Source organism: Saccopteryx leptura, chromosome 13 (genome assembly GCF_036850995.1).
Source record: "Saccopteryx leptura isolate mSacLep1 chromosome 13, mSacLep1_pri_phased_curated, whole genome shotgun sequence".
NCBI lineage: Eukaryota > Metazoa > Chordata > Mammalia > Chiroptera > Emballonuridae > Saccopteryx > Saccopteryx leptura.
In genome coordinates, this window is record NC_089515.1 from 30,092,585 (window position 1) to 30,115,536 (window position 22,952).

Sequence of the window (22,952 nt, forward strand, 5' to 3'; positions counted from 1 at the left end):
AGGGACAGAAAGAGAGAGAAAAAAGCATTGATTGTTTGTTCCACTTATTTATGCATTCATTGGCTGATTCTTGTACCTGCTCTGACCCGGGATGGAACCCGCTACCTGGAGTGACGGGGTGATGTTCTAGGAATTCCAGTTTTATACCGCTCACTACTGTGACCAAGAACCTTGGCCCTGGAATATGAGCTGAGGCACTCACGAGGAACACAACTTTCCAAGCGACGGATTTCCAGAACTGGCTCAGGAATCTTGCGCCTGGAGGAAACATAAAACAGGATGTTGACTGTTTTTGCCATGGTAACAGACACAGAACCGGAAGTGGCGCCTGAGGAACAGGAAGTGAAGTGAGCTGCAAACCCACGTGGGTCCTGCGCGTGTTTCTGTGTGTCTGGGAGCCGCTTCTTTAAGTTTAATCGACATGGGTCGCTCGGGAAAACTGCGCTCCGGTGTCTCCGCCAAGTTGAAACGCTGGAAGAAAGGCCATAGCAGTGACAGCAACCCCGCCATCTGCCGCCACCGCCAGGCCGCCCGCAGCCGCTTCTTCAGCCGGCCCTCAGGTAGTGGGATCCAGACCCGGGTACGGCCGGCTACAGGGTTCTGAGCGGGCCAGGGTTTGGGTGGATCTGGGCCTCTTTGGCCCAGGCATTGGACCTTCCATCTCTTAGACTGCCGGATCTGGAGCCTGCTGTAAAGGTCCACCCTCCCCATTTAACATGTGCGGAAACAATCCATAGTAGGGAAATGACTTGTCTGCGACTATCAGAGTTGGGACTCATGGCTAAAATTAACCTGGTAGCTTTTTTCAAAGCGCTTTCACCTTCATTTATTTTCCATGCCTTTTGAGTGTAGCTACCAGCCGGTTCCTACCGGTGCTTATGGTATCAGACCGGGAGCAGAAACTTTTACCTGATGGGTTCCCTTTCTGGGTCCACCGGTTCGTTTTGTAGAGGTGATTCTTTTTCTCTTGGCCGAAAGGGTAGAGGTGTGGGGGGGGGGGGGTTCCTACCTTGTGCCTCTGGATTTCAGGAAAGAGCGACCTGACAGTTGATGCGCTGAAGTTGCATAATGAGCTGCAGTCAGGGTCCCTGCGCCTGGGCAAAAGCGAAGCTCCGGAGGTGACTCTGGAAGAAGATGTGTCGGCTCTCACGGAGAAGTCCTCCGCCACCTTCCTAAGCGGCCTCTCCGACTGCAGTAATGTCACCTTCAGCAAAGTGCAGCGCTTCTGGGAGTCCAGCTCGGCTGCCCACAAGGAGGTAGCGGGGAGTGTCGGAGGGCATGGGATAGTGAAGAGGGGAGCAACTCATGCTTTATATTTTCTTGCTGTTTCGTGACAGCAGCTGGCATTTCTTAGTGACGTGTCACCTCTCCTAACTGTTGAGTCCCCTACTTATTTCTTCTCCTAGGACAGGTTTCACTTTCTGCTTTTTCTAACAGCATCTCCCTGCTCAAGTTAAAGTCCTTCATGATAGAAATATTTTCTAAACATTTTTCTCTTCTACTGTACCAAACACAGGACTTTTTACATAGAATATTTTCAAGAAATATTTGTCGAGTAAAGTCATGCCGAGTAAGGGGTTGGAAAGTGTTTTATGTATAAATTAACTTTCTTAGTTTATTTTGTAAATTATATGTACTTATACTTTTTCATTTTTAAATGAAAAATGTCAAAATCACAAATAGTACCAAAGCGATGTGAGGGGAATGAAACATGAAAGTTGTTCTACCAACTTCTTCATGGTAGCTACTGTTAATTGGTCATTATATATCTACCTAGACCTCCATCCAATCGAAATGTAATGCAAATTATAAATATTTTAAATTCTTCTTGGCCCTGGCCAGTTGGCTCAGGGATAGAACATCAGCCCAGCTTGTGGAGGGCCCAGGTTCAATTCCCGGTCACGGCACACAGGAGAAGCAACCATCTGCTTCTCCTCCCTCTCTACCCTCTCCTCCTTCTCTCTCTCTCTCTCTCTCTCTCTCTCTCTATCTCTATCTCTCTCTTTCTCTTTCTTCCCCTGCCGCAGCCATGGTTCGATTGGCTGGAGCGAGTTGGCCTCTGGTGCTGAGGATGGTTCCATGGCCTCCGCCTCTGGCGCTAAGAAATGGCTCCGGTTTCAACAGAGCAATGGCTTCAGATGGGCAGAGCATCCGCCCCAGTGAGCTTGCTGGCTGGATCCTGGTGGGGTCACATGCAGGAGTCTCTCTGCCTCCCCTCCTCTCACTGAACTTTAAAAAAATAAAAAAGATCTTCTAGTGGCCATGTTAAAAAAAAAGTTAAAAGCAGGTGAAATTAATCTTTGTGTGTATGTGTGTGTGACAGAGACCGAGACAGAGAGAGGGACAGATAGGAACAGACAGGAAGGGAGAGAGATGAGAAGCATCAATTCTTCCTGGCGATTCCTTAGTTATTCTTTGATTGCTTTCTCATATGTGCTGTGATGGGTGGGGGGCAGCGGGCTACAGCGGAACGAGTGACCCCTTGCTCAGGCCAGTGACCATGGGGTCATGTCTGTGAGCCCATGCTCAAGCCGGCCACCTCGGCGTTTTGAACCTGGGTCCTCTGCATCCCAGTCTGATGCTCTATCCCCTGAGCCACCACCTGGTCAGGCAAAATTAACCTTAATAATATATTTCATTTTATCTAGTATATAATCAATGTAAAAAATAATAAGATGTTTTACATTCCTTTTATCATACTGAGTCTTCAAAATCTAGTGTGTTGTGTATTTACCTTTAACATCTCTATTTGTATGCTATATCTTTGTTGGAAATACTTGATTTGTATTTAGAATTCATAAAACTTACAGTTGCAAAAGTAGATACATATACCGAAGTTGTTCTAAAATTTTTTCTTTTTTTTTTTTTTTACAGAGACAGAGAGTCAGAGAGAGGGATAGACAGGGACAGCCAGACAGGAACTGAGAGAGATGAGAAGCATCAATCATTAGTTTTTTTCGTTGCGACACCTTAGTTGTTCATTGATTGCTTTTTATATGTGCCTTGACTGCAGGCCTTCAGCAGACCGAGTGACCCCTTGCTTGAGCCAGTGACCTTGGGCTCAAGCTGGCGAGCCTTGCTCAAACCAGATGAGCCCGTGCTCAAGCGGGCGACCTCGGGGTCTTGAACCCGGGTCCTCCACATCCCAGTCCAATGCTCCATCCACTGCGCCACTGCCTGGCCAGGCGATCAGTATTTCTCTATTAATGTACATTGCTGTTCGTTATTATTTCAAATAGTTACATAATATTTGAGTCTATCATTCTTTATTAAATAATAACAGTATAATATTAATTCCCTAGTGGTGGCTGCCTGGTTGTTCCAGTTTGTTGATGAGATGAACATATTCGTACATAAATGCTTGCACATTTGTGCAGATATTTCTGTAAGAGATAGCATCCTGACGGTGGAAGTTTGGCAAACATGTTTTGAGCTTCCTATGTGCTCGGCCCTGTGGTGTGTACCCCTGGCTCTGAGTGCTGCTCATTTTGTCGAGGAAGGAGGAAAAGAAGCTACTGTTGGGTGGGGCTGGATCTAAAATAAATGTCATCAGTGTCTTCTCTTCCATATGCAGATCTGTGCTGTCCTGGCTGCTGTCACAGAAGTGATTCGCTCCCAAGGAGGGAAGGAGACGGAGACTGAGTACTTTGCAGCACTGGTGAGGGGGTGTGACTTGGGGGTGGGTGTTCGGAGCAGTAGGTCATTCAGGCTATAGTGAGAAGGCCGGCACCCCTGACTTATAGGAAACAAAGGACAACCTTGAACAAGTGAAAGTATCATACTTCAGTCCTTCTCCAATGACTTGGTAAGGCTTGCTGCATTATTCATGTAAAACAAAAACCCACTACTTTGGGTTTTATCTCCTTAATCTATGAAGCTGAATAAGGCCTAGGGCAGGGGTCCCCAAACTTTTTACACAGGGGGCCAGTTCACTGTCCCTCAGACCGTTGGAGGGCCAGACTATAAAAAAAACTATGAACAAATCCCTATGCACACTGCACATATCTTATTTTAAAGTAAAAAAACAAAACGGGAACAAATACAATATTTACAATAAAGAAAAGTAAATTTAAATCAACAAACTGACCAGTATTTCAATGGGAACTATGGGCCTGCTTTTGGCTAATGAGATGGTCAATGTGCTCCTCTCACTGACCACCAATGAAAGAGGTGCTCCTTCTGGAAGTGCGGCGGGGGCCAGATAAATGGCCTCAGGGGGCCGCATGTGGCCCTTGGGCCGTAGTTTGGGGACCCCTGGCCTAGGGGGATCCTCAATAAAAAAATGCTTTTCAAAGTGTCATTTGGGAGTCCCTAACACCCTTTTGGGGAGTTGGCTGAGTCAAAGTTATTTCCATAATAATACTAGAACATCATTATCTCTTTCACCCTACTCTCTCATGAGTGGACCGTGAGTTTTCCAGAAGTGTATGTGATGTCTGATGACATTGTTTTGACAGCTAATGGAATTGTCCTTGCATATTCTTGTGTTTTAAAAATTCCTCAGTTTTAATTTTGTTATGGTAAATATCAGTAGATATAACCTACATAAACAAAACCTCTTTGGGGAATCCTTAATAATTTTTAAGGGTGTAAAAGTTTGAGAATCACTCCTCTAGAATGAGGTTAGCAAACTACTGTCCCAAGGCCAGAAAGTCACAGAAAGGGTGAATTGCTAGCCCAGAGACAAACAGTGGCAATGCTGGGATTTGAACCTTCGACACCTTCTTGGTTATAACCTTTCTGCTGGACACATGGTGCCCCCAGCACCCAGTTTGCCCGGCACGGCACCTTTCCTGCTCACACCCCATGATCTGGCTCACAGATGACGACGATGGAAGCAGTGGAGTCCTCGGAGTCTCTGGCTGCCGTGGCTTACCTGCTGAACCTCGTCCTGAAGCGGTGAGTCCTGGCTTCTGTCTGAACTCCGGGGCTCTTTGTGGGGAGGAGAAGGGAGTGTGGGCAGGAGGAACAGGATCAGGGAATTGTTAAAAAGGATGAAAAGATACTGGAGTATCAGGGTGGCTTTGTGTGAGTGCTGGGGCCTGGGCAGCCCAGGTGCAGTCAGTGGGGCAGGAGGGATTGGGGGTGTTGGTGCAGGTCTCTGGGGACCTGCAGCCAGGGAGAAGGTGGAGAGAGGATTGGCAGGGATTTATAAGGGCCCATCTGGTGGGTAATACAGAGAATGGGTAGTGGAGAAGGCGAGGGAGGCAGGGAGCTCACGCACCATGGAGAGCTCACTATATCAGCTGTCGGAAGGGCGAGCTCATTTGCTGAACAACAAGCAAGCTGTCCAGCTCCCTCCATCAGACCAGGGCAGGGGCTGCCCCCAGCAGCCCCTCTGGGGTTCTGACTTCCGCAGTTCTCTTCCTGCAGTGTACCCAGCCCTGTGCTCATTAAGAAGTTCTCCGATACCTCCAAAGCCTTCATGGATATCATGTCCGGCCAGGCCAGCAGCGGCTCCACCTCTGCCCTCCGATGGGTTGGTAGTTGGTTCTCAGTTTCTCCCCTGGGTGTATTCTATAGTCTGTCTGATTTGGCTAAAGCTGGGATTCTCCCTGGGAGGGCTGTGGGCACTCTCTGGACCCTCAGATGGATCCCTTTGGGATTTTCTTGGAATCAATGAGAAACTGGGCTTTCTCCCCACCTGGCTGAAGAGGGTGGAGCTGAGAGACTCCGACTCTTCTCTAAGGTCCTCTCCTGCCTGGCCACCCTTCTGCGGAAGCAGGACCTGCAGGCCTGGGGCTACCCCGTGACCCTTCAGGTGTACCACGGGCTGCTGAGCTTCACGGTGCACGCCAAGCCCAAGGTGAGGCTACTGGGCCCAGAATATGGAATGGACCAGCCACTCCCGGAGGCAGGCTGGGGCTGGGCTGGCGGGTTTGAATTGATGCCGAGCTTGCTTGGAGTCCTGGGCTCTTGTCCCCAAGTTCTGTCTCCTGCCTCTGAGTTCCCATCTGTGTGAGGGGCAGCCCTTCTATAGGAGGCATGTTCACTGTCAGGCCCTTCTGAGTCTCTACCGCCTCACTGGCTGGTGACGTATTAGTTACAGTGACAGGAGGGTTGGGAGAGGCCAGAGGGGGCCTTTGGAGTCACACAGACCTGAGTTGGATACTGGACTCACAGCTTGTGCTGCAACTTTGGGTGAGTAACTTAATCTCTGAGCCTCAGTTTCCCAGCTGTAAAAGAGGGATAATGATATCAATCACGCTGTGAGGGTGTGGGAGACTCCAGGTACTCACAGGCCGGACACAGTTCCTGCTTATGGCAGGTGCTTGGTTAGTGGGAGTTGGCCATAATTTCCTCCTGAAATTTAGGGCAGGGAGTATGTAATAGTAATGACAGTCCTGGTAACTGCTCACTGTGCTGAGCACTGTTGTCCCAGGTGGCTGTTTCCCTGGGTATTCCCATGGTCTTTCCCTCACTTTCTTTGCAGTGACACTTTTCTGACTGTTGGGTGAAAAGCAGCAGCCCTGCTTTATTGTTTGGGATGTACTTTTACATTCTGGTGTATAGTGTTTGTTTTTCTGCCTCCCAAGTCGGACACGGGTCGTTTACTCTGTTCATGGCCACACTGCCAGCACTAGGAACCGTGCCAAGCCCTGGCAGGGTAGCTCATCAGGTTAGCGCGTCGTCCCCATACACCAAGAACAGTGCTGGCTTGGTTGACGCTCAGCGTTGCTGATGATTGAATGAGTGTTGTGAAGATGAGGGCGCGGAAGCTCAGAGATTAAATCGTCTGGCTTGCTTAGGGCTGTTTGGTGAGTTAGGCGGACAGCAGGAATGAGAGCCAGGGTTTGTCTCACTTCACAGCTTGGGCATCTATACTTGAAGCTCAAGGTGTACCATCTGCCATGTGGGAGACACATCATCATGACTTGTTGGAAGACGGTTGTGCCGATCACCCAAGCTGCTGGTGGAATGCTGACCCAGCCCTGACACCTGTCTTTACCCCTCAGATCCGGAAGGCTGCCCAGCATGGAGTGTGCTCGGTCATCAAGGGCAGTGAATTTATGTTTGGCGAGAAGGCTCCTGCCCATCACCCTGCTGCTGTTTCCACCGCCAAGTTCTGCATCCAGGAGATTGAGAAGTGTGGAGGTGGGAGACGTACTGAGGGCGGGGCGGGCCGGGGCTGGTGGGGGAGGACGGGGAGAAGTGTGGAGGTGGGAGACGTACTGAGGGCGGGGCGGGGCGGGGCTGGTGGGGGAGGACGGGGAGAAGTGTGGAGGTGGGAGACGTACTGAGGGCGGGGCTGGTGGGGGAGGACAGGGAGAAGTGTGGAGGTGGGAGACGTGCTGAGGGCGGGGCGGGGATGGTGGGGGAGGACGGGGAGAAGTGTGGAGGTGGGAGACGTGCTGAGGGCGGGCCGGGGCTGGTGGGGGAGGACGGGGAGAAGTGTGGAGGTGGGAGACGTACTGAGGGCGGGGCGGGGCTGGTGGGGGAGGACGGGGAGAAGTGTGGAGGTGGGAGACGTACTGAGGGCGGGGCTGGGGCTGGTGGGGGAGGACGGGGAGAAGTGTGGAGGTGGGAGACGTACTGAGGGCGGGGCTGGTGGGGGAGGACGGGGAGAAGTGTGGAGGTGGGAGACGTGCTGAGGGCGGGGCTGGTGGGGGAGGACGGGGAGAAGTGTGGAGGTGGGAGACGTGCTGAGGGCGGGGCGGGGCTGGTGGGGGAGGACGGGGAGAAGTGTGGAGGTGGGAGACGTGCTGAGGGCGGGGTGGGGCTGGTGGGGGAGGACGGGGAGAAGTGTGGAGGTGGGAGACGTGCTGAGGGCGGGGCGGGGCTGGTGGGGGAGGACGGGGAGAAGTGTGGAGGTGGGAGACGTGCTGAGGGCGGGGCGGGGCTGGTGGGGGAGGACGGGGAGAAGTGTGGAGGTGGGAGACGTGCTGAGGGCGGGGCGGGGCTGGTGGGGGAGGACGGGGAGAAGTGTGGAGGTGGGAGACGTGCTGAGGGCGGGGTGGGGCTGGTGGGGGAGGACGGGGAGAAGTGTGGAGGTGGGAGACGTGCTGAGGGCGGGGCGGGGCTGGTGGGGGAGGACGGGGAGAAGTGTGGAGGTGGGAGACGTGCTGAGGGCGGGGCTGGTGGGGGAGGACGGGGAGAAGTGTGGAGGTGGGAGACGTGCTGAGGGCAGGCCGGGGCTGGTGGGGGAGGACGGGGAGAAGTGTGGAGGTGGGAGACGTGCTGAGGGCGGGGTGGGGCTGGTGGGGGAGGACGGGGAGAAGTGTGGAGGTGGGAGACGTGCTGAGGGCGGGGCGGGGCTGGTGGGGGAGGACGGGGAGAAGTGTGGAGGTGGGAGACGTGCTGAGGGCGGGGCTGGTGGGGGAGGACGGGGAGAAGTGTGGAGGTGGGAGACGTGCTGAGGGCGGGGCGGGGCTGGTGGGGGAGGACGGGGAGAAGTGTGGAGGTGGGAGACGTGCTGAGAGTGGGCCGGGGCTGGTGGGGAGGACAGGGCCTGCTGCGGGGAGTGGGCTAGAGCCTCGGCTCCCCGTTGTCGGCCAGGCTCCAAGGACGCCACCACCACGCTGCACATGCTGACACTGCTGAAGGACCTGCTCCCCTGCTTCCCGGAAGGCCTGGTGAAGAGCTGCAGTGAGACTCTCCTCAGGGTCATGACCTTGAGCCATGTGGTGAGCTCAGGCTGAGAGCCAGCAGGCAGGGCACGCCGAGGGCGGTGGGGGCATAGCTGTAGACCCCAGGCCCGTGGAACTCCCTGGTCAGGCCAGAAGCCGCGCCTGAATGTCTTCCTGCCTGATCCTGCTCTTAGCTACAACTGAGGGCGCCATTTCATCCCTGGTCGGACAGGCTGGGCCGTCTTCTGGTCTTCTGCGTCCTGGTCCAGCTGGGAGCTGGCCTCCAAGGAGGGCAGAGTGAGGGTGGCGCCCTGTGGGGCTGGTAACTCCAGTCCCCTCCCTGTCTCAGCTCTCCTCTAGCCAGTCAGTTATTTCTCTTCTTCTAACTCACCGACATTTTTAGGGTGACTTGAAAGATACATGATGCCTAACCTGTGGTAACGCAGTGGATCAAGCATCGACCTGGAACACTGAGGTCACTGGTTCAAAACCCTGGGCTTGCCCGGTCAGGGCACATATGGGAGTTGATGCTTCCTGCTCTTCCCCTCTTCTCTCTCTGTCTTTCTATAAAATGAATAAATAAATAAATTTTTTAAAAAAAGAAAGAAAGAGGCCCTAGCCGGTTGGCTCAGTGGTAGAGCGTTGGCCTGGCGTGCAGGAGTCCCAGGTTCGATTCCCGGCCAGGGCACACAGGAGAAGTGCCCATCTGCTTCTCCACCCCTCCCCCCTCCTTCCTCTCTGTCTCTCTCTTCCCCTCCCGCAGCGAGGCTCCATTGGAGCAAAGATGGCCCGGGCACTGGGGATGGCTCCTTGGCCTCTGCCCCAGGCGCTGGAGTGGCTCTGGTCGCAACAGAGCGATGCCCCGGAGGGGCTGAGCATCGCCCCCTGGTGGGCGTGCCGGGTGGATCCCGGTTGGGTGCATGCAGGAGTCTGTCTGACTGTCTCTCCCTGTTTCCAGCTTCAGAAAAATACAAAAAAAAAAAAAAAAAAAAAGAAAGATACATGTTAACAATCCCCTACATTTCCATCATCGTAGCACAATTCTGTTCATCTTTATATATTCTCTTGTAGTGTTTGTTCAGACACATTTTTTTTTGTTTGTTTTGTTTTCTAGAAAGGGAGATATATATATAGAGAGAGAGAGAGGAACATTGATCTGCTCCTGTATGTGCCTTGACTGGAGATTGAACTGGCAACCTCTGTGCTTCCAGATGATGCTCTAACCAACTGAGCTAACCGGCCAGGGCAGAGACACATTTTTTTAAAAAGATTTATTGAATTTAGAGAGATGATAGAGAAAGGTGGGAGGAGGTACGGAAAGCATCAGGTCGTAGCAGTAGTTGCTTCTCAAGCCTGCAGTTTCGAGCGGTGACCTCAGCATCCCAGGTTGAGGTTTTAGCCACTGCACCACCACAGGTCAGACTCTTCAGACATATTTTAAAGTATTTATTATTAAAATAGCATAGTCATTATTTATAAAAGAAGAACCATTCAGAAGTGTATAAAGTGAAAAATACAAGGCTTTGTTTCCCTCTAAACGTCATTTCCTAAGATAAACAGTACCAGCAACTTGCTATGCATCCTTTCAGATATTTTCTCTGTATAAACTAACATACACAAAAGCATGAAGCACAGCTATAATTATAGAATGCAAACTATTTATAGCCTGCTCTTTTCTCTTTTAGTCCTTAATGTTAAAAATATTTTGTTCATATTTCTCTATTATCTTTGTTTAAATCATTTAAGACTTTTTACTGGCTGCCAAGATTTGCTAAAGTGACAGTGCTCTGAGTATCCGGCTGTGGGGGGCATGTGTGAGGTTCAGGGGCCTGGGTCTGCCACCCAGCTCACTGGCTGGAGTAGGAGGTTGAGGAGCCCAGGGCTTTGCAGGTTGCCCACTAAGCCTGTGTGTACTCTCCAGCTGGTGACAGCCTGTGCCATGCAGGCCTTTCACAGCCTCTTCCATGCCAAACCTGGTCCTGGTACCCTGCCTGCGGAGCTCAATGCCCAGATCATCACGGTGAGGCCGGACTGCAGAGGGGCGTGGCCCGACTGCAGAGGGGCGTGGCTATCTTGGGGTGGGGTGGAGTGGTCCTGTTACTTGGCCTGCAGGGTGGGGCTGGCTGGGCTGGGCTGGGCTGGGCTGCCCCATTGCAGGAGGCTGGTAGACAGACAGCCGGGAGACTGGCCACCAACTTAGTCGTAGTTAACTTAATAAACGATTTCAGCGTGGTCTCCTGGTATTTTGAGCAGGGGTTCTCAGTCTTAGGGATCTGTGGATGGATTTGGGGAAGGGTACAGAAACTCCCCAAAATTGTTTGTCAAATGTGCGTTCATGTGCATTTTTCCAGAGAAGGACTCTGGTTTTTGTCAGGTTCGCCATGGGCTGTGTGACCTGTTATGCTCGCCTGCTCCTAGGGCTTTTTCTGCTAGAGCAGAACTAGAAGGGCGTCGTGGAGCTGGGAGTGCCACGGGGGTTGTCACTTTGGGGCTGCATGTGCAGGCTTGTCCCTGGAACATCCTGGTACCTAGGGATGGAAGGGGTCATTGTCATTGGGCTGCTGCTGAGCACACCTGCTGAGACACCTGCTTATATCTTATCTCCTCTCTAGGCCTTGTATGACTATGTGCCCAGTGAGAACGACCTGCAACCCCTGCTGGCCTGGCTGAAGGTCATGGAGAAAGCCCACATCAACCTGGTCAGGTAAGGTGAGGTGGAGGGGCATCCCAGGGCCTCCGGCCAGATACCTGCCCTGCAGTGCAGGCGGGAAAGATGTGAGCCGGCAGCCGGAGGGGGTGCAGCTGCCGGGGGTGGCGGCAGTTCTGCATAAAGTGTGCAGCAGACCATCTCCTTTTTTGGGAGGTACAGGGCTGGACAGCATAGCCTGTGTTTGCTGGGGTTGATGCCCTTCCCGGAGCATTGACCAGCTAGTTGCAAGGACAGGCCAAGAGTACTGCCCTTGGGTGGGGACCAAATGCCATCCTGGTGTTGTCACTCCTGGCTGTCATCCTGTGCGTGTGGTTTCCTTCTCAGAGGATATCATCCGCTTTCTGCAACTCTGCTCACCCCCCTGGGGTAATGGTCCCCTTCTCTGGGGTGCCCTGTGAACACTGTTTCTCCTTTGTGTCTCTGTCATAACACTCACCATTGAGCTTGACCATTAATAGCAGTACCCTCTTGATAATTCCATTTCTCCTGGGTGAGGCTGAGAAGAAAATGGGTCATGTGTCAATTGGTGATGTGCATTTTTACCTGGAGGGGAGGGTGTCTTAAGTCCACGGAGACTCCACGCTGGTGTGTCTGTCCCTGTCCTCCACTGACGGGTTCCCATTGGCCTGCTGCCCCCCAGGCACCATGCTGGGTGCTGTGCACCCAGGTTTCACTGCGCTGATCACAGCCACTCCATGAGGAAGGTCTTAGCCCACCCCATAAACCAGAAACTGAAACACTGCGAGCCAGCTAGTCAGGCTGTGGCGGGGCACAGCCTGGCCTACCAGGCTCACGTCCTTCCTGCACCAAACCGTATCTTACCTGGAGGTGCTGGAAGATGGCAGAGTAGCCTCATTCCCTGCTTCTCAGCATGTCTCCTACAGAAGGACTCTCACAGTTGGGTCAGGACGTGTGTCCCAGGTGTTTGTTGTAGCACCATAGGTAATGGCAAAAAATCGAGTGACAACCTAACCGCACCCCAGGAGGGGACTGGTTAAACACAAAGAGGGAAGTACTAGGCGGCCATGAGAAATAACACACAGTGGACAGACCTCTGAGATCTATTGAAAAAAAGCAAGGTGCACAACAGCGTGGATGGTGTGATTATTTGTACACTCTGGAACCAAACTACCAGGGTATATGAATGCTGACCCCTCCCTCCACTAGCTGGTTGGCCTTAGGCAAGTCACTTGACTTCTCTGTTCCTTAATTTCTTCATCTATAAAATGGGAATGAATTAATGCATGTTACATCAGTACTTGACATGTGATAAATGTTATATAAATGTTAGCAATTGATTAATAACTGGGGCTTGTTTGGTATTAGTACCTGGAAGAATACTTGAGGAGCTTAACCTTGATTTTTTTCCCCCTGGAAGTGCATGTGAGGGTTGGTCAAGAGAAAGGTGTAAGGGAGACATTTATTTTATACCCTGAGGACCTGTTTGAGTTTTTTTACCACCTGTAGCTATTACTTGAATGACAGCACTTTTTAAAATTGCCCACAGGAGGGCCCTGTAGAGCTCCCCAGATCAGTGACTGTCTTGGACCTGGGCCAACTAGGTCCCCCAGGCCCAGGGCCCAGCAGGCCTCAAAGTAGTATTTTGTCTTGACAGGCTGCAGCGGAACCTGGGGCTGGGCCACCTCCCTCGCTTTTTTGGAACAGCGACAACCTGCCTCCTCTCACCCCACTCACAGGTGGTGACAGCTGCCACCCACAGCCTCCAGGTACCGCAGCGCCCCCAGACCCAGCTTTAATGGGGGACTCAGAGCGCGGGAGGTTCTGTGAGCTGCCTGTCTCCTGGGGCTTGCCCGAGGCCTGCCCTGCGTCCTGGGGAGGTGGTTCTCGGGGTGGAACAGGCTTCCTAAAAGCTTCAGGAAGCGAGCACCGAGGACGGCTGAGTGGCGGGGGCTTCCTTGGGCCCAGACAGTGTGGCCTTTTTTTGCAGGAGATCCTGAAGGATTGTGTCGCTCCCCACATGGCTGACATCGGCTCTGTGACCTCCTCAGCCTCAGGCCCTGCCCAGTGTGTCGCCAAGATGTTCAGGTGGGAACATAGCATCTGAGATTAGAAGGAATACAGTGTATTTTGTAGAAAGTTCCTTATGAGAAGTTGCTCATCACTTACGCTGGGCCATGTGCACAGCGCCAGAGCAGCTGCTGTTGATTTGAGCACTGGCCACGTTCCAGGTGCTATAGTGTGTAGTGTGGTGCTCGTGAGTGTGGACTCTGCCAGTCATCTGAGGCCAGTCCCTCTGCTTCTCTATCCCTCAGGGTCATCATCAGTTAAAGGGGACTAACAAAGGTGAGGATTTTTTTTTAACAGAGACAATGAGAGAGTCAGAGAGAGGGATAGATAGGGACAGACAGACAGGAACGGAGAGAGATGAGAAGCATCAATCATTAGTTTTTCGTTGTGACACCTTAGTTGTTCATTGATTGCTTTCTTATATGTGCCTTGACTGTGGGGCTACAGCAGACCGAGTAACCCCTTGCTCGAGCCAGCAACCTTGGGTCCAAGCTGGTGAGCTTTGCTCAAACCAGATGAGTCCGCGCTCAAGCTGGCGACCTTGGGGTCTCGAACCTGAGTCCTCCACATCCCAGTCCGATGCTTTATCCACTGCGCCACCTCCTAGTCAGGCATAGGTGAGGAATAAGTGAGGTAATATGTGTGAAGTTCTCAGAATAGCACCTGGCACATATGTAGTTAGGCGCTCAATAAATAGGAACTACTAGTGGTTTGGGTTCTGGGAGATAGGTACTGCCCCCATTTTACAGATACGCAGGCTGAGGTCCCCCAGCTAGTAAGTGACAGCCTGACTGCAGACTCCATTCTTTTTTTTTTTTTTTTTTTTTAATTTTTTTTATTTATTTATTCATTTTAGAGAGGAGAGAGAGAGGGAGAGAGAGAGAGAGAAGGGGGAGGAGCTGGAAGCATCAACTCCCATATGTGCCTTGACCAGGCAAGCCCAGGGTTTCGAACCGGCGACCTCAGCATTTCCAGGTCGATGCTTTATCCACTGCGCCACCACAGGTCAGGCTGCAGACTCCATTCTTAATCATGTGTCGTCCTGCTCTCCATGCCTCCGAGGGGCACCATTCACTAACACCCCCACCCTCCCAGCGCGCATGACAGCCTTGGAGCAGCAAGCACACCGAGTGGTTCCAAGAGAGGGGCTAGGATCCTTGGTGTCTCCTCAGGGCCTCTGTGCTCAGTTCCAAGGTATGGTGCTTTGGGTACTACTCCTCGTAAGGAAATAGGCTTATTTCTTGTGGACACATTTGGAATGAAGTTTCAGGAAAACAGGAATAGAGATGCCCCCACCCTAGCCTGACCCTTTTCCCACATTGACCTGTGTTGGCTGCTTATGCTGAAAACCTCCATTGGCGCTAGATTTTGGGAGATGGAGCCGACCACGGTGTGCGCGTGCTGGAAGGGCTGGTGGCCGGGCGGCCCTCCCCACGCAGCTTCCCCTTTCCGCCCAGATCACCTGTTCTTACCCTGCCATCCCATGTCGGGTCGGGCCAAGAAAGCACGGGATACTGGCAGAGGGTGAGCTTTTAAGGCCCAGTGTGGCCACTAGCAGAGTGACCCTGGCAAGTTTTTTCATCTCTCTGAGTCTCATTTTCACCATCTGAAGATTGAACAGATAACCTACCTCATGTGTTTTTCTTTTTTTGTTTTTCTTTTTTTTGTTTTGTTTTTTTACAGATAGTCAGAGAGAGGGCTAGACAGGGACAGACAGACAGGAACAGAGAGAGATGAGAAGCATCAATCATCAGTTTTTCATTGTGACACCTTAGTTGTTCATTGATTGCTCTCCCACATGTGCCTTGACCACGGGCCTTCAGCAGACGGAGTAACCCCTTGCTCGAGCCAGAGACCCTGGGTCCAAGCTGATGAGCTTTTGCTTGAACCAGATGAGCCCGCGCTCAAACCGGCAACCCTGGGGTCTCGAACCTGGGTCCTCGGCATCCCAGTCTGACGCTCTATCCACTGCGCCACTGCCTGGCCAGGCTCATGTGTTTTTCTTTAAGTACAAGGGTTACACAAATTAAACTCTTAGCCTAGAAAGTAGTGTGGACGCTTCATAAATGCTAGTTCCCCCCTTGGCATTGGCCTTCCCTGGGCCCTGACTGCCTGCTGCCTTGGCAGGGCAGTGGAGGAGGGCCTGACCTACAAATTCCACGCGGCCTGGAGCTCCGTGCTGCAGCTGCTGTGTGTCTTCTTCAAGGCGTGCGGGAGGCAGGCCCACCCTGTCATGAGGAAGGTGAGCTGGGGGCTGCTGGGGGGCTGCTGGGGCCAGGGAGGGAAGTGGCACTTGGGCTTTCAGACTGTGGGCTCCTGGAAGGGGCCTGGGTCTCGGTTATCTCTGCATTTGAATCCGCCCTCCGCGACAGTGCCCATAGCGGCTACCCAGTACTGTGTCCCCAGGAAGCGGACTTGGGCCATTGTGGGAGGAGCAGGAGGAGGGGCGGGAGCCCCCCACCTGCTCAACAGGGTGTCTCTCACCTCTACCTGTTAGCTTTTCATTTTTAATTTTCTAAGTTTTCTGTAATGAGTAAGTGTAGTCTTTCAAGCAGCCTTAGTCTCAGAGAGGTGACTGCAGCCCGGAGTAAACCATCTAAGGATCAGGGGCAAGCTCGAGAGGGGGCGGGGCCTGAGGGCAGGTGCCACCACCTGTCATCAGGAGGAGCAGGCCCGACCTCTTGGCGCCTTCCTCACTGCCCGCCCTTCAGCTGGAAAGCAGGCTGCCTCTGGGGGCCCGGCCTGGGCTCCAGCAGATGAGGTTGGCAGACTCGGCCTCTTCCGGGAGGTCCATGAGGACTGAGGCTGGTCGGGCCTGGGGCCTGTGGTGAGCCAGAGGGTCTGCTCCCTCTCAAGGGGCAGCCACGGCTCAGTGCCTGCTCACTGCTGGATGTCACACACAGGTCTGCCTTGGCCAGACCTTTCCATTTTTCAAGATATACTGGAAATCTACATTTGTATGTAAAATATCTTGATTTTTACAGGTTACTAATAAATAGATATTTTTTATTTTTTTTTAATCCTGAGGCATAGGAGAGGGGTCAGGCACACCAGTGTGACACATTTGGTTATTGGTTTGTGAACTCTGACTCAGAGCTTAACCTGGGCTCAGGCTGCAGACCTCATCGCATTGGAGGCGACGGCTCAGACTCAGCCGTGGGTGCTTGCTCTGCGAGCATGTCGTGACGTATAATCTCTCGTCTCTCTGCTCCAGTGTCTCCAGTCCCTGTGCGACCTGCGCCTCTCCCCTCACTTCCCCCACACGGCAGCCCTGGACCAGGCCGTGGGGGCTGCAGTGGCCAGCATGGGGCCTGAGGTGGTGTTACAGGCTGTTCCTCTGGAAATCGATGGCTCTGAGTAAGTGTGAGCCTGGCTGGCTTCCGTAGGAGCCCCAGAGGGTCAGGCGGCTTGCTCTCCCCCAGGAGGGTGTCTGCTCCTTCAGGTGAAGCCTCCGGGTGCCATGTGGGGGTCAGTGGAGAGGCCAGAGCAGGGCTCGCCGTGCTGCTCAGCTCAGCAGGGGGTGCACTGTTGGCTGAGCCGCCTCTCAGGCTCTCTCCTCTTCCTCACGGGGCCTTTCCTGCCTCCTTCCAGAGAGACTCTGGACTTCCCGCGGAGCTGGCTGCTGCCTGTCATCCGGGACCATGTCCAGGAAACGCGACTTGGTTTCTTCACCACCTATTTCTTGCCCCTGGCTACCACCCTGAAGAGCAAAGGTATGGGGCTCCCTGCAGCCCTGGAGCTCAGCTGCAAGCGGTTGGGAAGGCCTCTGGGCCAGCACCCCCACCCCAGGTCATTCGGCAGTCTCCCTCTGCCAAACAGGTGGCCAGCCGGCGGTGGAGTGCCTGACCCAGCGGGGCTGTCCTCCTCTCTGCCCTGAGGCCTGGCCCCGCCTTCTCCCATTTCTGGACCCTGTCCTGTGGCAGGTAGACAGTGGCCTCCTCCCCCACTAAGGAAATAATTACCCAAGCACTCAGCAGTTTATATGTATGCAGAGATGTTCTTAGCAGAAAACTCTTAACACCACCTACACGTCCGTCAATGGGGTTCCAGTGAATTTAGCTATGGTAAAGCCCACTGTGGGACACAACGTGATCATTACAAAGACCTTACGTGGGCATGTGTAAGTAGATGGTGAGTTGAACAGATTAGATTCAAATCTCAGCTGAGCCACACTAGTTTATTAACTTTGGGCAAGTTTATTCCATTTCTCTGGGTGTTCTTCCTCTGTAAAATGAGGATGATGATCGCTACATGAGGATTAAGTGAAATAATCATGTAAGTGCTCATTACACAGCCTGTCACAGAAATTGCTCCATAAATATTACCAACTTAATTTTCTTTTTAACGAGAGAGATAGAGGGACAGACAGACAGAAGCATCAATTCTTTGTTGCGACACCTTATTTGTTCATTGATTGCTTTCTCATATGTGCCTTGACGGGGGTGGGGGGGAGCTCCAGTCAAGCCAGTGACCCCTTGTCAAGTCAGCAATCTTGAGCTTCAAGCCAGTGATCTTTGGGCTCAAGCCAGCGACCATGGGATCATGTCTGTGATGCCACGCTCAAGCCTGCGACCTCATGCTCAAGCTGGTGAGCCCGTGCTCAAGCTGGATGAGACTGCGCTCAGGCCGGTGACCCCACACTTAAGCCGGTGACCTCAGGGTTTCAAACAGGTCCTCTGCATCCTAGGCCAACGCTCTATCCACTGTGCCACTGCATGGTCAGGCACCAGCTTAAATTTAATTGTCAAGTAAAACAAGGTTTCAGAACAATATATGTATAGTACAATCTTGTTCGGGTTTTTTTCTTTTTTTTTTTCTTTTTTTTCCTTTTCCAAGTGAGAGGAGGGTAGATAGACCCCTGCGTGTGCCCCAACTGGGATCCACCTGGCAATCCCTGTCTGGGGCCATGCTGGCAACTAAGTTATTTTTTGTGCCTAAGGCAGAAGGTCCACGGAGCCATCCTTAGCACCTGGGGCCAATGTGCTCAAACCAATCAAGCCATGGCTGTGGGAGGGGAGGAGAGAGAGAAGGAGGTTGGGGATGGGTGGAGAAGCAGATGGTTGCTTTTCCTCTATGCCCTGACTGGGGATCGAACCCAGGACATCCACATGCCAGGCTGACGCTTTGCCATTGAGCCAATCTGCCAGGGCTCAATCCTGTTTGTTTTTAGAAGTGCATGTGTGTTTAAAGAAATATAAGCAAGTCAGAAGAGATAGTGGCATTCCCTGAGGGAGTAAGATTATGGTGAGATAACGCTTTCTGTTTTTTTCTTTTAATTAAAATATATTTGTCTGACCAGGCAGTGGCACAGTGGATAGAGCGTCGGACTGGGATGCGGAGGACCCAGGTTCGAGACCCCAACATTGCCAGCTTAAGCTCAGGCTCATCTGGTTTGAGCAAAGCTCACCAGCTTGGACCCAAGGTCGCTGGCTTGAGCAAGGGGTCACTCGGTCTGCTGTAGTACCCTGGTCAAGGCACATATGAGAAAGCAATCAATGAACAACTAAGGTGTCGCAACGAAAAACTGATGATTGATGCTTTTCACCACTCTCTCCGTTCCTATCTATCCCTCTCTCTGACTCTCTCTCTGTCTCTGAAAAAAAAAAAAAAATTCCATTAATTTGAGAGAGAGATAAGAAGAAAGCAAGAGAGAGAGAGTGAAACAACTCATTCCTTTTAGTTGTGCACTCATTGGTTGCTTCTTGTGTCTGCCCTGACTGGGATCAAACCCACAACGCCGGTGCACCAGGATGACACTGTCCACTGGGTGACCTGGCCAGGGCTATCACTTTCTGTTTCATACAGATATTTTTAGATTTTCAGAAAGAACAGTTTCAGTCTATGGTTAGGAGGGAATCACCAATATTGTCCTCATCACTAAGTTTTTGGTTTTGGTGAAAATGAGGCCTGGAAGCTAGGAGGGTGCCCAGGGTCACCCTGTGTCCTTTGTCACACTCCAGCAATGGACCTGGCCCAGGTGGGCAGCACAGTGGAGTCCAAGATCTATGACACACTGCAGTGGCAGGTAAGGGGTCAGCTGGGGGACGTGGGGTGGGCAGTGCAGGGGCGTGGGTTGGTAGATGGCATTCTTCTTTACCATCCCCGCCCCAGATCTGGACCCTCCTGCCCGGGTTCTGCACAAGGCCCACAGATGTGGCTGCCTCCTTTAAAGGCCTGGCACGGACACTGGGCACAGCCATCAGCGAGCGCCCAGACCTGAGGGTGACGGTGTGCCAGGCCCTGCGCACGCTCATCACCAAGGGCTGTGAGGCAGGTACGTGTGGGCTCTGGAGTTGGCAGCTGGTGGCTGGCGGGATGATGACTGTGATGGCTCGAGTTCCCCGACCCCCATCTCCTCTGGGCTTTCTGCGACTCATTGAACTGAGCCGTATAGTTCATCCGTTGCAAGGACCAGGAGCTTCTGCTAGGGACACAGGGGTGCCGAAACCACCCCTTTCCCTCTCTACTTCCAGTGTGCTGACAGCTGGGGAGTTTCCCAGTCAGCGTTGAAGGGTTTCACTGGCCCCCGAGGCAGGAGCCATGGAGGAGCATAGACTGTTGTGGCACCTCGTTCTCTTTGCCTGGCCTCAGCCTCTCCTGTCCCACAGAAGCCCCACACCCATGGTCCTGTCACAGGTCCTCCAAAAGGCTGCCTCTGGGCTGCAGCCTGCGGGGTCATGTCCTGTCCCTTTGATGCAAACTTTGGTCCTCCTGACAGAGGCCGACCGTGCCGAAGTGAGCCGTTTTGCCAAGAACTTCCTGCCAATCCTCTTCAACCTGTATGGGCAGCCTCTTGCAGCCGGGGACACCCCAGCGCCTCGCCGGGCTGTGCTGGAAACCGTCAAAACTTACCTCACCATTACTGAGCCTCAGGTGACCTGGTGGTCAGGGGAGGAATGCTTTTAGGGATGAGTATTGGGTCAAGTGTATCGGAAAGGCCAAGAACCTGTGCACCAGGGTTCACGTGGGCCTGGGCCCCTGGAGAACAGGAGACCAGATCCCAGCAGTGGTCTTGGGTTGAGGCTTCTAAACAGGAGGGGGGGAGGTATAGTTCTGTGACCTGCTGCTACTCTGTATTTCTCGTCCCTTTGGGCTGCCAGCTGGTGAATGGTTTCCTGGAAAAAGCCAGTGAGAAGGTGCTCGACCCTGCCAGCTCTGACTTCACCAGGTAAAATGCCCCCCTTGAGCTGGGGCAGCCCAGGAAGCTAAAAGGTGTATCTAGCAGAAGGCTGGGGATTCTCTCTGGAATAATTTAGGAAAGGCTTGGTATCGAAGGTTCCAGCTTTACTGCAGGGCCTGGCTGACTTCTTTTTGGAATAGCAATATAGCCTGCTAGGGAAGGATGAGGACCCTGGAGACTCACTGTCCTGGTTCAAACCCCAGCTCTAGCACCGATAGGCTGTGTGACCTTGGACAAGCTACTTCCCCACTGTTTGTCTCTATGTCCTCCTCTGTGCAGTGGATAGGCTAACAGTACCTATAGCATGGCTGTGAGGCTAGAAGGGGTTAACACCTGGAACAGTGCCTGGTGCCTGATGAACGCTTGATTAGGTGCAAGCTCTGTCATTCACAAGCTTCTTCAAGGCCCCTTGTCCTCCTCATCCTGACTTCTCCCACCGGCCTCGCACCCAGTAGACATAAGAACACTGGTAGTCTGCCCTTTTCCAGCCTTTGCTAAGCCCCTCCTTGGTCTCCTGCCCTGAGCAGATTGTCGGTCCTGGACCTGGTCGTGGCCTTGGCTCCCCACGCTGATGAAGCCGCCATCAGCAAACTGTACTCCACCATCCGGCCCTACCTAGAGGTGAGCCCTGGGCTGGGAGCCCCACACAGCCACACTTGGGGTAGGGGCTCCTTGGAAAGGTGGGACCTGTTTTCATCTCTTCCTGCTGCCCAGGATTAGGTCGTCATCTGCTTTCTCGTGGTGTAGCTGCCCTTTGTATCCTGTCTAACCCGTCTGTCACATAGAGGCCAAAATGATTAAAATGCTCAGCCGTACTCAGGCCTCACTGCCGAGGTGTGTCTGGTAGAAACGAGGGCGTACTCCTCTGCCTGGCTTGCTCCCTGGCCCAGCCGGGCCCAGCCCGGCCTGCTCCTCACTCTGATCACTCTCCTCTCCCCTTGACCCCTTCTGCCCCCTGCCACCACTCCAACCTCATTAAACTGTTTCAAGAGTTCTAGATATAATGGGCCCCTTCTGTGCCTTTGCACACGCTAGGTTCTCTGTCTGACATGTTGTGGCTAGCCATCAGGCAAAATTCAAACCAGCAGTGACCTGAAACTGTCACCACTGCAACAGTTTAGTAAGCAGGTACCGAACAATGTGACAAGTGCTCTGGAGTAGAAGGGGCAGACCCAGAAGTCCAAGGTAGAGCCACCTGACCTCAGGAGAGGTGTCCCAGGGGAGCGACAGAGTGCCTGCCTTTGAAACAGTAAGGGGTTAGGCCGAGAAAGGGAGCAAGCACAACAGGCACTGGGCGTTGGTGCTGCTGGTGTGAACGCAGCTTAGCGGTGGTGGGATGGGCTAGAAGGCTGGGTTGGCTTCTCTCCCTGCGGCATCTCCACCTGGCACAGTTAGCCTCTTGCTGCCCATGCTCTGCTGGCCCTTTTGTCAGACCTCATAAAGTCCAGAGGGCAAGGGCAGCTTTTCTGAATTTCCTCCAGTGCCGACCTGAGTTAATGGTGACTGCTCTGTTAATGTCATCAGGTTGGGTGGTGGGCCCCCAGGTACCCCTCTTCACCCAGCCCTGTGTGCCATGTGCCCTCCCAGAGCAAGGCCCACGGGGTACAGAAGAAGGCCTACCGCGTGCTGGAGGAGGTGTGCGCCAGCCCCCAGGGCCCTGGGGCACGCTTCGTGCAGAGCCACCTGGGTGAGCTGAAGAAGACCCTGCTGGACTCGCTGCGGACCACTTCCTCTCCTGCCAAGAGGGTGAGGGCTCCAGGGGCAGCCTTGCTCTGCTGAGGGAGGACCACTGGAGATGCTTAGTGGGCTGCAGAGGCTGGGGTGGCGCTGAGGGTCCCTCGCTGTCGCCTGCCTGCAGCCCCGTTTGAAGTGCCTCATACATATTGTGAAGAAGCTCACAGCCGAGCATGAGGAGTTCATCGCTGCCCTCGTCCCAGAGGTGAGGGCTGCAGAAGAGGGCTGTGTGCGTGTTTTGGGGGTTCCCTGGGTTGTGGCTCCTAAAGGCCTATCAGGATCAGGGGGGAGCAGTAGTGGGGGTGGGAGTGGGATTAATCCACTGCCCGGAATGTGGGTGCCCTTCCCTGCCCACTCTGCCTCAGGCCACCACCCCCGGGTGGCCAGCTCAGAGCACGTGCTGTGGGGCTGTCCGGGCAGGTGATCCTGTGTACCAAGGAGGTGTCGGTGGGTGCCCGGAAGAACGCTTTCGCCCTGCTGGTGGAGATGGGCCACGCTTTCCTCCGGTTTGGCCCAAGCCAGGAAGGTGAGGCCTGGGTAATGCAGGGCTGGGGTGGACGCTTTGCCTCCAGACCTAGGGAACACCCCTCAAAAGCACTGGTCAAAGAGGAAAAGGTAGGGAGCCCTGTCTGGCCCTGGACCCGGGCAGGCTGCTCCTCTCTGGCTGACTTCCCCTCCCCAGTGGGCCTGGGATGCAGCGTCTGGGCTGGGCTCTGCCCTGGTATAACTCGTC

General features: G+C 53.4%; 1 protein-coding gene across 1 annotated transcript in view; it reads left to right on the forward strand.

Moving 5' to 3' along the window:
- The first annotated feature begins 353 nt into the window (after positions 1–353).
- Positions 354–22,952, forward strand: part of RRP12 (ribosomal RNA processing 12 homolog) — a 34,939-nt gene continuing 12,340 nt past the window's right edge. The window contains exons 1-23 of the mRNA XM_066355580.1: positions 354–560; positions 1,030–1,256; positions 3,575–3,658; positions 4,823–4,899; positions 5,374–5,479; positions 5,690–5,806; positions 6,957–7,095; positions 8,497–8,624; positions 10,489–10,587; positions 11,180–11,271; positions 12,893–13,004; positions 13,226–13,323; positions 15,433–15,547; positions 16,520–16,662; positions 16,897–17,018; positions 19,266–19,330; positions 19,417–19,579; positions 20,024–20,178; positions 20,406–20,473; positions 21,013–21,106; positions 22,073–22,231; positions 22,344–22,424; positions 22,640–22,745. Of these exons, the coding sequence (XP_066211677.1) occupies positions 422–560; positions 1,030–1,256; positions 3,575–3,658; positions 4,823–4,899; positions 5,374–5,479; positions 5,690–5,806; positions 6,957–7,095; positions 8,497–8,624; positions 10,489–10,587; positions 11,180–11,271; positions 12,893–13,004; positions 13,226–13,323; positions 15,433–15,547; positions 16,520–16,662; positions 16,897–17,018; positions 19,266–19,330; positions 19,417–19,579; positions 20,024–20,178; positions 20,406–20,473; positions 21,013–21,106; positions 22,073–22,231; positions 22,344–22,424; positions 22,640–22,745 (2,689 nt within the window). The 5' untranslated portion in view covers positions 354–421. The remainder of the gene's footprint in view (positions 561–1,029; positions 1,257–3,574; positions 3,659–4,822; positions 4,900–5,373; positions 5,480–5,689; positions 5,807–6,956; positions 7,096–8,496; positions 8,625–10,488; positions 10,588–11,179; positions 11,272–12,892; positions 13,005–13,225; positions 13,324–15,432; positions 15,548–16,519; positions 16,663–16,896; positions 17,019–19,265; positions 19,331–19,416; positions 19,580–20,023; positions 20,179–20,405; positions 20,474–21,012; positions 21,107–22,072; positions 22,232–22,343; positions 22,425–22,639; positions 22,746–22,952) is intronic.